The 14,887-nt window shown below is 46.1% G+C and overlaps 1 protein-coding gene and 1 long non-coding RNA gene across 2 annotated transcripts; both read left to right on the top strand.

Annotated features, from left to right (window-relative positions):
• Positions 1-7,789: 7,789 nt before the first annotated feature.
• LOC133366723 (uncharacterized) lies at positions 7,790-8,361 on the top strand. The gene is made up of 3 exons (XR_009758474.1): positions 7,790-7,878; positions 7,977-8,089; positions 8,231-8,361. It is a non-coding gene; the product is annotated as an uncharacterized LOC133366723 (long non-coding RNA).
• Positions 8,362-8,791: 430 nt separating this feature from the next.
• LOC133368050 (uncharacterized) lies at positions 8,792-14,425 on the top strand. Its single transcript, XM_061592132.1, has 7 exons — positions 8,792-8,803; positions 12,486-12,632; positions 12,867-12,986; positions 13,104-13,212; positions 13,492-13,554; positions 13,814-14,005; positions 14,366-14,425. Exons 1-6 carry the CDS (start codon positions 8,792-8,794, stop codon positions 13,996-13,998), a joined length of 636 nt encoding a protein of 211 aa, XP_061448116.1. The 3' UTR covers positions 13,999-14,005; positions 14,366-14,425.
• Positions 14,426-14,887: the final 462 nt, after the last annotated feature.

The following is a 14,887-nucleotide window of genomic DNA, read 5'->3' as shown; positions in this document are numbered from 1 at the left end:
GCAATGGGGTTGGGGAAGCTCAGAGCTTGGAAGTAGCTCATTATTTTTAATGAGTTACTTGTAATTAGTTACAATTTTAAATAACAAGTGGGTAATTCCATTACATTTGGCAAGTAAAGGAACGACTAGTAATTTCCCTACTTTTCAGCTGCAACTTTAACGTTTCCACGTTAGGTTGGACGTTACTTGGGGGCGGGAACAAGGGAAAGTCAGCTCCTGTCTGTGATTGGTTAACACAAGACATGTGCCTCACACTGATTGGACCTCTGCGCAGACTCTCTTCCCTCGTGATCTGTGTTAGGAGGCACAAGGGAAGAGGTGAATAGGCAGGGCCTGCTGCTAGCGTCTGAGAGGACAAAATGGACGCCGGAGGAAAAAGCCAGTTGAAGGACAACGGAGAAGGCAGCAGCAGAATGGCGAAGAGCTGTGGAGGTGAGTGATGATGATTTTTGTGTGTGTGTGTGCCCCGGTATGTGTGTTTTCGGCTGGAGTCTCTGGTTTTTTGGGGGGGATCCGGCTCTCTGGCTACCACCCCTTACTCTCCGGACTCTCAGCTTCAATTTTTTAAAAAAAGTAAGTTTCTAGGTGGTCTAATTCCCGAGATATACACCAAAACGTAAACCCCCACACACAACTTTTTAAAAAACAGATCCATGCTCTAGCTACAACCCCCATCAGCCCAATCCAGTGGCCATGCTGGCTGGGGCTGATGGGAGTTGTAGTTTAAAAAAGTAACTTTTCAAAGCTCTGGCTGTAACCCTGCCCTTTCATGATTGTAGCCAATGACGCCAGAGTTGTGACTTGTTGATCCAGGCATGCCTAGGCTGAACGTCAGAATATGGTGGCTTTGAGTTTTTTGCAGTTTGCGTAAGTAATATGGCTTAATTTTTTTTCCCTCTTCTATCCAAGAGTCAGACCCTGGGCTATGAAATATGAAAGTATTTAATCCAATATCTGCTTTTCTGGGAGTAAAGCCATTTCTGGGAGTAAAGCATGTACCTGGAGTAAACCCCATTGAACTCCATTAGGACTTGCTTTTGAGTAGACATGGTTAGGATTGTGCTGTAAATTAATGGGACTTGTGAGTAAACATAGTGCAGACTTGTGTTTGTGTTGTAAATCTCTCTCCCTCCAACCCTATGTTTAAAGAAATTAGGCAGGGTTTATCACAGTTTTTATTATGTAGGAAACTAATACTCATTTTTTAAAAAAATGAATGAAGTTTATTTATTTATTTATTTTTATTATTTGATTTATATCCCACCCTTCCTCCCAGTAGGAGCCCAGCGCAGCAAACAAAAGTACTAAAAACACTTTAAAAATGATAAAAACAGACTTTAAAATATATTAAAACAAAACATCTTTAAACACATTTTTAAAAGCTTTAAAAACATTTTTTTAAAGAAAAAGTTTAAAAACATATTAAAAAGCAATTTCAACACAGACGCAGACTGGGATAAGGTCTCAACTTAAAGGACTTGTTAAAAGAACAAGTTCCTTATCACTTGAGGCTGCAGTTTTCCCTGGTTGAGTAAGCCCCATTGAATACATTGGGACTTGCTTCTGAGTAAACAAACATAGGATTGCACTATAAATATCTTTACAGGTTATATAAATAAACATATTTGATAGTCATGCTTATATAAATATTTTCATAGAATCATAGAATAGTAGAGTTGGAAGGGGCCTATAAGGCCACCAAGTCCAACCCCCTGCTCAATGCAGGAATTCAAATCAAAGCATTCCCGACAGATGGCTGTCCAGCTGCCTCTTGAATGCCTCCAGTGTCGGAGATCCCACTACCTCTCTAGTAATTAGTTCCATTGTTGTATGGCTCTAATAGTTAGGAAGCTTTTCCTGATGTCCAGTCGAAATCTGGCTTCTTGCAACTTGAGCCCATTATTCTGTGTCCTGCACTCTGGGATCATCGAGAAGAGATCCCGGCCCTCCTCTGTGTGGCAACCTTTCAAGTACTTGAAGAGTGCTATCATATCTCCCCTCAGTCTTCTCTTCTCCAGGTTAAATATGCCCAGTTCCTTCAGTCTCTCCTCATAGGGCGTTGTTTCCAGTCCCCTGATCATCCTTGTTGCCCTTTTTTGAACCTGTTCCAGTTTGTCTGCATCCTTCTTGAAGTGCAGAGACCAGAACTGGACACAGCACTCAAGATGAGGCCTAACCAGTGCTGAATAGAGGGGAACTAATACTTCACATGATTTGGAAACATACTTCTGTTAATGCAGCCTGATATAGCATTTGCCTTTTTTGCAGCCACATCACAATGTTGGTTCATATTCAGCTTGTGATCAACAACAATTCCAAGATCCTTCTTGCATGTTGTACTGCTGAGCCAAGTATCCCCCATCTTATAACTGTGCATTTGGTTTCTTTTTCCTAAGTGTAGAACTTTGCATTTATCCCTGTTGAATTTCATTCTGTTGTTTAAGCCCAATGCTCTAGCCTATCAAGGTCCCTTTGAATTTTCTTTCTATCTTCCACGGTATTAGCTATGACCCCTAATTTTGTATCATCTGCAAATTTGATAAGCATGCTCTGTACCTCTTCATCCAAGTAGTTAATAAAAATATTGAAGAGCACTGGGCCCAGGACCGAGCCCTGTGGTACCCCACCCGTTACTTCCACCCAGTTTTGTCATGCTGTGTCCCTATAAGTATCCAATTGCATACTATGGTTGTACAATACTTCCTTTACATTTTAAGTATGCCTTGGGGTAGTCATGGTTCTCCATTGTTTTCATCCTGAGAGGCAGATAGGCTGAGAAATGGTGAGTAGCCCATGGTCACCCACTACACTTTATAGCTTATTTCCATTTTGAAAAATTAATTAAAACAAGTTACATGCAGGCAAAATTTATTAAGCGGATTCACACAATATGTGTAAAGCACATCCAACTCGCATTTAAAGCGCATGACTTCCCCTAAAGAATTCTGGGAAGTGTCATTTCCCCCTCACAGTTATAGTTCTCACCACTCTTAACAAACTGCAGTTCCCATGATTCTGTGGTGGGATTCATGTGTTTCAAATGGGTGTTGAATGTGCTTTAAAGGAATGGTGTGGATCTGCCCTAGGTATGATGTTCATTCAAGAGTGAATTGAAAAGAACAATTTTAAAAGATACTTCTTACTCTTACTCATTTTTCAGACCTCTTTCTGAAGTAAAGGGTCAAATCTGTAAAAACATTTGGAGCAGCCACATTAAAAGATAAGGGCAGGGTATTCCAGGCAGGGGGTTGCCAACCCTGCTTGGATATGGATGTCTTTGCAGAAGAACCCTAGTCAAGGTTTACCAAAAGCACAGTCCAAACTATATCTACTTAGAAGTCAGTCCTGTTGAGTTCTATGGGGCTTAATCCCTTAGTAAGTGTGTTTAGAATTGCAGCCTTCAGGAGCCTCCATCTTTACTTCCCAAAGCTCCCATCTAACATCTCCACAACACTAGGCTCCTTTGTCTCTGCTGTGGCCTTCTGGTGACTGCCCTAGCCTGAAGGCACTTAACCTTTCTTGCTGAAAGCAAGTAGGCTAGATTAAATGTTCCCTATCCAGGCTCATATATATAAAATATAAAAGATAAAAGATAAACGGCATTTTGTCAAAAGTATTTTTGTCTACATTTTATACCTCATCCTTGGTTTTCCAAGCTTGGCATGGAATGCTTCTCATACAGAATTGATTTGAAATGCTGCATATTTATTATCATAATCATCATATTCAAAATAAAAAAATATATGTACTGCCTTCAAGTTGATTCCAGCTTATGGTGACCCTATGAATAGGGTTTTCATGAGGCTGAGAGGCAGTGACTGGCCCAAGGTCACCCAGTGAGCTTCATGGCTATGTGGGGATTTGAACCCTAGTCTCATTTTGTTCTCACAACAACCCTGTGAGATAGTAGGTTAGACTGGCCCAGGCAGGGTTATTCAGTGAGCAAAAATGATGCAAATAAGATCTCTTTTAATTGTGCTATCGACCTGCTTACTTCCACTCTGACTGGGGGATCTTGCAGCATGGGGAAGAGATGGGGACACATCACAGCTGAAGTTCACCCATATGGGAGCATTATCTCTTGTTTATTACAGAGACACCTGTTGCAGATTTTGCTGCTGAGAGCAGCAGTCAGTTAGAGCGGCCACTTGAGTCACAGCTTGTTGATCCTGAGGAGGCAAAACTAGAAAGTGAGGTTCACAAAGGAGGCCCTGTGCATGAGGAGGAGGAGGGCATGAAGCAGTGCCAGTTGCCCACAGCCACATCTGCAGAACAGCAAGTACCATGGTTTGGCTTTGAGAAAGCTTGTACATTTGTGAGCCAGAGTGGGAAAAATGTTGTTGTACAATGCAATTACTGCCTTCCAAGGATCAAAAATCTGAGATCAGCTGTTTCCTCCTCATCCAATGTGAAGAAACATTTTGAGGTAAGCCTTTGTCATGCTGGTCCTCAAAGAGTGTCCATTGTCTATTTATGTTTCAATTGTGAAGTTCCTCTTCCATTTTTTTCTTGGATTCATGCTTTGTTCTTCTTCCTCAGAGGGCACACCCTGAGAAGCTGAGAGCAATTGAAGAAGCAATAAAGGCAAGGAGACGTGGCCTTCCTGAAGCAATGCATGACACCCCTCCTCCCAAAATGCTGAAGCAGCAGCAGACAACCCTTGAGAGGTGGGGATCTGGCAAGGAGCCTGTCACCCAGAGCAATCATTGATTTCATTGTAGAGGAGACATTACCACTTCAGACTGTGGACAAACCATCATTCATTAATCTGGTTCGCATTGGACTCCCCAAAGATCTCACCATCATATGTGCCAAGACTCTGAGAGACAGAATTGAGAAGAGAGCATGCCACATGAGAAAAACTCTTGCAAACCGAATGGGTGCTGTGGCATATATAGCAACCACTGCAGATTGTTGGACCAATGGCAAGAAGAGTTACTTTGGGGTAACAGCCCACTGGATCAAACCAACTACCCTGAAACGTGAGGTCGGGGCCTTGGCTTGTAAGCGTCTGAAGGGGCGCCATACATACGATGTCCTTTCAAAAGCACTGCATGATGTACATGTGCAGTACAGGATCCACAACAAAGTTATGTGCACTACTACAGACAATGGCTCCAACTTTGTGAAAGCGTTCAGAGTTTTCATGGCCAAAGAACCAGTGGAAGCTGCAGGCACCAGTGACAATGATGGTGATAACCAGGAGGAGGAGGAGGCTGAGGTGGAGTTTGTGCCTATCTGTGAGATCCTGGACACAGGACCTGAGGCAGAGGAAGAAGCTGCAGACTCAGGAGAGGATTTTGTTTTACCACCACACCAGAGATGTGCTAGCCACACCCTCAACCTTGTGGCAACACAAGACATAGAGGCCATGCTTTCTGACTCCTCCAAAAGTAGTCTTCTTGGTCTTTTCAAGAAACAGTTTCGTTCCTTGATGGGAAAGTGCAGCAAGTTGTGGTCCAAGCAGAACCACTCAGCCCAGATTGCTGAGTATATCCATGCGCAATGTGGTGTGTATCTGAAGGTACCAAATAAGACCAGGTGGAACTCCACCTTTGATGCGTTGAGCTCCTGTCAACTGTGCCACTAAAAATGCACGCCATAATGGACCACTGCTCCTTGTCCAGGATCACAGCTGCTGAGATTGAAGTGGTACAGGAATACACAGAGATTATGGAGCCACTAGTCCAGTCCCTAGATATCCTGCAACGGGAGAATGGCATGTTGGTATTTGCTACCAACGCTCTGCAATCTGGACCGCAAGTTAGAAGGACTGGAAAACAAACCTGAGAGGTACACATACTGTTTTCAGCTGCTGAGAGGTGTGCGCGAAGCCCTAAGAAAGCGGTTTGCAGCTATCTGGGAGGACAAGAGGCTTCTTCTGGCAGCCTGCCTACACCCTCGCTTCAAACTAGATTGGCTGGAATCGTGTCAGGCCACCACCCATACCAACAAGTAAGAACATTAGGGAAGCCCTTTGGGTGGATTACTCCAAGGGAAATGTTGTCTCAAGGGAGGCATCAGAGGGCTTAAGGTGGTAGGCAGGGGCTGGGGCTCTTCTTCCTGGGGCTCCTCATCACAACCTTGGGTTGCTGCAGGTAATCCTTAAGGGTCTGCTGTGCTGCCCCATGAGTGTAGTGACTTGGTCACCTTCCTACCTTCCATGTCATCATCCACAGGCTCAGGCTGGACCCTGAACCTGGGGACATGACAAGCATCAGGAAATGAAGAGCAGATGATGGTTTCCTAACATATATGTGTTAACATATCCTCTCTCTTTCTTAGATACACAATGGAAGCCTTGTTCAAAGCTGAAATAAAGATGGGTGTACTTAATGAGGACAGTGATCAGTCTTCAGATAAAGACCAGGAAGGAGATGACTTAGAAGATGACTTCTTTAACTTTCTGCCCCAGGGCAAGAAGTCAGCAGTGGACACTGCTGAGGAGGAACTGGTGAGGTACCTGAGGTCTCCCAGCAGGGAAGTGTCATCACTCCATGGCTTTCCACGTGTGCTGCGGTGTTTTTTGCAGCACGACACAGGCATGCCTTCAAGCGCCGCAGTAGAACGCCTGTTCAGTACTGGTGGCAACGTAATGACTGTAAAAAGACATTCCTTGTCTGACATGCTCTTTGAGCATCTTGTTCTTTTGAGACATAACAGAAACATATTATAAAAGCATTTCAAGTGTAAAATTTGATTTCAAGAGTTGGGGTATCTTCATTGCTTGGGGGGATGTGAGATTCTGTTATGCCGTTATATTAATCTTATGGATATTTTTTTTTATTCTACTACCCCGTGTGTGTGTGTGTGTGTTTATTTTTAATATTGTTTTAGGCTTCTTAGATGTGCAGCAGCCAAGGCCAGCACCTTGTAGTAGTTTTTTAAAAAAAGTAACTGAAATGTAATTGTAGTGATTACTTTTGAGAAAAAGTAAAGTAATCAGTTACTTTCAGAGCAATTACAATTGTAACGGTAATTACTACTTGTTTGGGCCAAGTAATTGTAACTGTAATTTATTACTTTTTAAAAGTAATCTTCCAAGCTCTGGGGAAGCTGGAGGAGAAAGGGTCTTATTCTGCCTCTGCACCACTGACTCACTGAGGCCAGAGTGTGTCTGTCTAGATTACATGGGGGAGTCCCTCTAGCACTGGGATCCCTGTCCCCATTTGCAGCAGGGACACCAGAAATCATGTTTCCTGAGATGGAAGCAGTGACATTTTTCCTTTCATTGTAAGGCAAATGTAGTCTCTAGCCCTCTGTGATTGTGTGCAAAGTTTTAAGTAGAGGACCAGAAAAAGGACATGTATGGAGGGGCATCTTTCAGTACTGAAAGGTGGAGATGAGGGAACAGAGTCTTCTACATGGTTGCCATCTTTTTTTGCTAGCCCTGCTCCTCTGCATTTAAAGAGGAGGCAGACACACAGAAGTTAAGAAGGAGGATATATAGATGGGAAAAATCATGTTATCTTTTCAGCGCCAGGTCAAGACTTTCCCCTTCTCCCAGGCATTTTAGCATGTGTTTTTAAGGCTCTTTTAAAAAAATGTGTTTTTAAATTTGTATATTTGTTTTTAATGTTTTTAATTGTTGTAAACCGCCCAGAGAGCTTCGGCTATGGGGCGGTATACAAATGAAATAAATAAATACCAAGCCTCTTTTTGAAGCTGCTGTTAGGCACGGGGACAGGGACACTTAAAAAGAGGGTCCTTCTAGTTTAGAACCCTTCTTTCATCACAGATGTGGACATCCTGTGTTGACACTGGCCTTGTCTCATTTGCAGGGAAACAGCTGAGATCATCGAGATGCTGCTCCTGGAGCCATTCTACAGGGACATGTTGTGCTTCCCTGGCTGCTGCCTCCAGGGAATGTCCCTCTTGGTGAGATAAGGGCAAGTGGAAAGGTTCCCCCTCAGAAGTTCAGCCCCAGCCTGATCTCCCAGAAGGGCCTTTCTCCTAGGGTGTCTTGTGTGTTGCAGGACCATCATCAACACATTATCTGCCTCAACCTGCACAATGATCAAGTATCTCATGACCATCTTTGAGAACGAGGAAGATCCACAGGAGCATTCAACCAAGGTCACTTTGTGAGGTGCACACCTTCCCTTAGTCACCCTTCCTCTCCCCAAAGGAGTGCCCAAATCAGGGTGCCTTTGAGAATCAGGCTGGCCCTGCTCCATGGGTCTCCCCTCCAGGCACTTATGGGGTTTTCTGTTGCTTTTCTCCATTTCAGCTGCTGAAGAACTTCAAGCGCCCCGTCTCCTTGGAGAAGACCTGGAAGCTGCTGATGGCTTGGCTGGGCCACCCCAGTCCAACCATCCACCACCTGAGCAGGACAGGCCTTCTCCACCTCTGTGAAAACTACAAGGTGGTAAGTGTCACACTCAAACACAATCCATTCCTGGAGAACCAGACAAATTCCTTCTCATCCATACTGTATGCTGCCCTTTGGTCAAAGGTCCCCAGGCAGCATACAATAAAGGGATGTATTTGCTAATCTCCAGTCTGGGGAATAGGGCTATGAGTTGGTAAGATTTTCAAGGATCCTAATTTATATTTGCAGATGATGAGACCCGAAGATTTAATCCATCATATCATTGGAGGTCTCAGCTCCACAAACATCGAGATCACCTGGGAGTTCCTGGGCTTTGCAGACCTACTGAGGCTCCACTTGTGGGAGGAAGACCAGGCCTCCCTGAATGCTCCGCTGCAGTGGCGTCACTACGGGGGTGCGGGAGGTGCGCACTGCACCCGGGTGACACCATGAGGGGGTGACACCCAGGGCCGGTGTAACATGGTAATCCAGGTAAGCACCTCAGGAGGGCGCAACCCTTGAGGGGCGCTGGCACGCCAGCCCCTCCCTGGCAACTGCCTCAGCGTGAAGCCCCCCTGCCCCCATGAAGCCTGCCTCGCGGGTGACTACGCCACAGCCCCCACGCATCCCCTCGGCGCCCACCTCGTACTACCAGTGGGCGGCCTGCAGGAGCTGCTGCCAGGCAGCATTCAGGGAGCGGCCATTGCCGGCCCCACCCTGCCACTGACCGAACGGCGGCGCCTGATTGACACTCCGCCTGGGGCCGCTGGGAGCTGTAGTCCTCCGGGGCTGGGCACTGTGTGTTGATAGGACGGAAGCCCCGCGGCTCCCAGCAGCGGGCAGGGAGGAGTGAGCATGGCAGACATAATAAAGAGTTCATGCATGGAGCAAGGCGGGGGAGAGGAGGAAGAAGAAGGAGCCCCAGATCATGCCGCAGGGGTTACGGAACTCCCAGTCTCTGCGGCTCATTATGAGCATGTTGGGAGGGATGGAGGGAGCGGGCACAGGCTGTAGCTGAAGCAACGAAAGAGTCACGGCGAAGCTGGCCTGTGGGAAAACCCAAGACTTGGGCAGAAGACAAGGCGGTTGCAGGAACTAGGGAGTTCCGCCAACCCCAGCTACTTTTTGGCTCTGTGTGTGTGTGTGTGTGAGAGAGAGAGAGAGAGAGAGAGAAAGAGATAATGGTACTAGCTTGGGGCCTCCTGTCCCTGCCAAGAACACTGTTAAGCACCAAACGGAGATAATTTCCTGAAACTGCATGCAAAGCTGAACTGCAGTCATGTCCTTGGAAAAGAAAGGAATTGAACACTGTCCTTGACTGGCTCAGAGAGGAAGAAAAACAACGACCAGGCATGAGATTGTGACTCAAATAAATAGAAAACTAAAATACAACACTGTGTTCAGTGTGCGTTTGTGTATTGCGGTACGCTGTTAGTGTTTTGATTATGAATTTTTATTGGATTATGATTTGTATATTTTCTTGTGCATGCTTATTAAACAATGCAAGACTATTAAAGAGGCTCTGGAGTGCCTCGTTATGTAAGGCAAGCAACAACAACAACAAAAGGCTCAATATTTTATAGGTTCTAAAAATAGCACCTGTTGAAACAATAACTTGAAACATTACGTACATGATCTACCTGATGAAATCTACGAATGTGCCAAATTTCAGTCCGATCCTTATAAACATTGCCACAGCTACTGCAAGATGAATGCTGAAAACTGACATATGTTCCCTTTTTTCTCCAGTTTTTGAAAAGGCATGTATTTTTTTTCAGTTTTGATGAAAACTACTGATGTAGTTTATTTGGGCTTATTGAGAAACACATTCTTTCATTGGTTTGAAAGGTTTGAGCAGCTGCTCAAAAGTTATTACGGTTTCCCTGTCCCATTGAAGCCTCCGTTAGCAACTATGAGCAAAAGAAGGCAGTGCATGTGCAGTTTAATTTTTGAAGTGGGAATTTTGCCAGCGCTCCAGTGCCTACAGGGGCAGCCACTATGTGCAATATTTATTCCTTCAGTTGTGGAATATAACAGTGTGGTACAGTCATTACTTGAGGTGTCATCAATCTTTTTGTGTCTGTGGACAACTTTGGAAACCTGAGAAACTCCAGTGGAGACCATGCACCACAAGTGTTGCGCCCTCCTGCGGTGCTTACCTGGATTACCACGTTACACCGGCCCTGGTGGAACCTGTAACATGCAAAGCACACCTTGAACTTGGCCTGGTACCAAATCGACAAGCAGGTGAGAAAGAACTATCCTGTCACTTCAGCTGGACTGGTAACACCCTCACTTAGCTAAGACTTCTATCTTAATTTCCAATCAGATATTTTTTTGTTTGTTTAAGTGGTGTGCTCCAAGCAACTGTGGCTGATGCTTAATGCATCATGCTTAATGACATAACCAGGGCCCACCCTTGTGACATCATTAGAGCATTCTGTTTAACAGCTCTTGTTGCAACAATTCCACAGGTTTTAGATTCATCTCCCCTCCCCATTTATTTCATTTTCCAACATGTAATTAATTACTTGAACATTTTTCCAGATTCTATCATCCAGTGGCAAAGAACTTGCTAATTGCCTGTTGTTGTTTTATTCCTCTCTGTAAAAATGTTTCAGAAAATGATGATTAAGACTAGCTTGCTAAATCTCTTGAATGACATATATTGTAAATCAGAAGAGCATTTCAGGTATGGCTTTCCAGAGAGGAGGAGTAATTTGAGAAACACTAGAATGCAGAACTAATCCTCAACCTTAGCCAGGATTGACGACTAACTAAAAAAGCTACCTGGCCTTATTTGCAACTGTTGAGAAACAATGGAAACATCTCAATATGTTTAGCCTGGAGAAGAGACTGTTAAAGGGAGATGTGACAGTTGTCTTCAAGGGCTGTGATGTAGAAGATGGAGCATGTTTGTTCTCTGTCACTCAAGAGGACAGGAGTAGAGGCAATGGGTGGAAATTGCAAGGAAACTGACTGCATCTAAACATTGGGACTGCTATGGGGAACCTCCCATCATCCCTGGCCATGGGTTGTGCTTGCTGAGGCTAATAGGGGTTGGAGTCCAGGAATACCTGCAGGGACAAAGGAGCGCCTTTCAGCATAAATTTCCAAGGGGGCCCGAGGCGCTTTGTCATTGGGCAGCGACAGATTCAGGCCCTCTCTGACCATTGGCCATGCTGGCTGGGGCTGATGGGAGTTGGGGGTCTGGCAATATCCGGAGAACCACAGACCTCCCCTGTCCTGTTGCAGGGAACAGCCTGTATTTCCAAAATAGATGAAAGTGTATGTCAGAAATCGTTTACTTCTAGCACATGAGTTGTGACTTTTGTTTACGAAATGATGTTTTTGGAACTGTCCCAAGGTGTAAATTTCATAGAATCATAGGATGGTAGAGAGTTGGGAGGGCCTTATATGGCCATCAAGTCCAACCCCCTGCTCAGTGCAGGGATCCGGATTAAAGCATCCCTGACAGGTCCCTGTCCAGCTGCCCTCTTGAAGGCCTCCAGGGTTGGAGAGCCCACCACCTCCCCAGTTCATTGGTCCCATTGTCACATCGCTCTAACAGTTAGGAAGTTTTTCCTGACGTTCAGTCGGAATCTGGCTTTCTGCAACTTGAGCCCATTATTCTGTGTCCTGCACTCTGGGACGATCGAGAAGAGATTACAGCCCGCCTTTCAAGTACTTGAAGAATGCTATCATACCTTGTACGGGAGGAGGTCCATGGGGGTGACACCATGAGTTACTGCACCGGGTGACACCAACCCTAGTGACACCACTGCTCCGCTGGCTGCCCAGTACCGCTTTTTGTTCCACCATGTGAGTATTTGCACAACGGCTTTCACTCAGGGGGACCAGCCAATAGGCACAGCAGTTCAGCTGCAGTAGGAATGCAATGTCTCCTGTTGTTAATATGAGCTCAGCATCCAAAACCCAAGTAATGTAACCTCTCCCTTCTTAATATTACATGGGGATGGAGCTATCAACCCACTTGTAGGGACAAGTGACTAATTCAATGCTGTGGCACAGCAGCGTAATTCTGATTGGCCTGGAGATTAAGAAAAGCCAATTTCCCCCTGGAGTCTGTCTCTTTGGGTATCCCTCAGAGAAGACAGGCAATGCAAGCCCTGCTAGAGCAAAACAAGAACCATTCTTCATCTCTTGTTCATAGGAACAGGCGAAGTTCAGGAAAGCAGCCTTCCAGTGTTACCAGGATCTTCTCAAGCACCCGGAATATCGTGAGGATCAGAATCAGATCATCAGGGACCTCACTATGGTGCTTGTTCATGTGGAAGATGAAGATAAGGATGTGGCAGAGGTAAGGACCCACATGTGCTGCCCCAAAGGGGTTGTAGCTTCCCTAGTCAAACCACCCACTTAAAGGACCACGTGGTGTGAGACCATTCCAAAATCATTCTCTGCACTGCATGTCCCTTGGGTTCAAGGGAGCAAGAATGAACAAAGCAGCTGGCAATTGAATACTGTCAGTTGCTAGCTAGGAAGGCCTTTCTCACTTTAAGGGCATTTCACTCTCTTTCTGTCCTCTTTGAAGGTAGCAAAGAACATCGTGCAGCATCTGCTGGAGGCCCTCCAATGGCACCCTGGAGGCCGACCTCTGGTGGGGGACCCATACAGCCTGCAGGAACTGCTGCATAAGATCACCAAGCACCTGGTAAGAACTCTTCCTTCTCCAGCCACCCATTCTCTTTGGTGCAGAGGCAAGTGATTGGAACATGGTTGGCTCCTGATGCTCAGACTACACAACACTTGATTTTCTCTGTTATCTTAGATTCGGCACCACAGTTCAGAGAGGGACTTGGAGGCACTTGCCTACAACAGCTTTACCCACGTCTCCAGCAAGCAAGCTTCAGTGAGAAGAATAGCTGCCATGTTCATTGGTAATTGGAAGAAAACTCTGGAGTCCCCCTTAATGGGCAGCCGGGGAGCAGAATCTCCCTTCAGGGTTTGTCCAGGAGGATGTGTGGTTGCAGGACAAGTTCTGCCCATCTGAGAACTGTCCCTTTCAGCAGTTGATAGAGCCATTTGCCTATTTGGGTAGAACTGACTGCACAATTCCCTCCCCTCAATGCAACCTGGGTTTGTCACTCAGGGATCAGACTGGAAATAGGAACCATTCATGGAGATGTCTGTGTTTGTCTCCATTCTTATCTCCATAGGCCATCTACTTCACAAGAAAGGCAGCATCCTCACTGAAGGGAACATCTGTGTCTATCATGCTTGTAAGTGAGGGTTTGTGGGTGGGAAGGGGCTGGCAGAAGCCAGTGGTCTTAACAGGTCACTTCCAAATGGCTTTTTAAATTAGGCCAAGGTGGCATGGAAGTCCTAAGGCTGCAGCTTGCCCATCTGTGCTCTGCAATGTGAGGTGCATAGTGTCTGCCTGGGCATGTGGATTCCCATGCCCCTTAGCTTTCTGGGTATGAAGGTTGCCTCCTTAGAGTCTACATGTGCATCACCCGCTCTTGTCTTGTGTTCCTGCAGGGCTGGAGAACCATCTCAGTGACCATGACCCTGCAGTCAGACGGGTTGCTCATGAGACCCAGAACATCCTGAGGAGGGTTTTTTGCCTCTACTCCCGGCACGGGCTGCAGACTGCTATTCGGTGCTTGGTTGTGGGTTGCAAGAGGCAGAGGTACCCGCCAGAGCACAATAACATCTCTGCCTGATGGACTGGTAAGTGAAGCCAGGCAGGAGCTGGCCTTGCAGCAGGGGGAAAAGCAAGGGAACAGGGAGAGGGCTGAGAGAGTAGGAAGGAATGGGCATGAAGTTGGCTGATCCTTTCTCCCAGTGGGACACAAATTCAAGGCACTTTTTTTTTTGGTCTAGTTTGCCAACAATGCTCAGTGTCTTTGGCCCAACCCTGGGAAGATGCAGGGATTCCATAGGAGGGCAGAGGAACTTTAGATTCTGGATAGCTGTAGGGTGGAGATTAACATTAACTGAAGAATGTCCAGTTGTCGGTGCCCCTCCAGTTAGTGTCAAAAGGGAAATGGATAGAAGAGAAATATGGTCTTATTTCTGTATCGTTTTCAGGAACGTGATGCCCAATTTTCTTTGGGCAAAAGAAGAACCAGCTGTGCTGCAGCTTAAAAGGTAAGTTATACCAGGCTAAGGGATGCTGCTCCATCCCCTGGGCCGGCAAAGCCCTGCCCCTAGTCTGCAGAAGCCCCTCACCCTGCTCATGTTTGCAGGGTGTTGGTGGATGCCGCTGGGTGACCTTCTCACTCAGTGGCCTTCTGAACACATCACAAAACAGGGGGACCAGCAGATGAACCTGTGCTTGAGGTTCATCTGCTGGCTCTGGAGAGGCTATCTGGTGCCAACGTGAGAGGAAGGTCCTTCAACAGCATCTGTTTTGGATGAGGGGGTGGAGCACCCCCCTGCTCTTCTATAATTCCCCCAACCCCGCCGGCCCGTGTTGCCTCTCCTGCTTGGCACAGAGGCTACACCATAAGGGCAATCTCTCCCCTCTTCCCTGGCCTGGATAATAAATAAAATAAATGTATATATGGGGGAGATTGATTTAGAGCACCTCCTTCTACCCTGCTCTCATTA

This window comes from Rhineura floridana, chromosome 11 (assembly GCF_030035675.1).
Source record: "Rhineura floridana isolate rRhiFlo1 chromosome 11, rRhiFlo1.hap2, whole genome shotgun sequence".
Taxonomy (NCBI): Eukaryota; Metazoa; Chordata; class Lepidosauria; order Squamata; family Rhineuridae; genus Rhineura; species Rhineura floridana.
The sequence above is the reverse complement of the archived record's forward strand: the minus strand, read 5'-3'. Positions and strand labels throughout refer to the sequence as shown.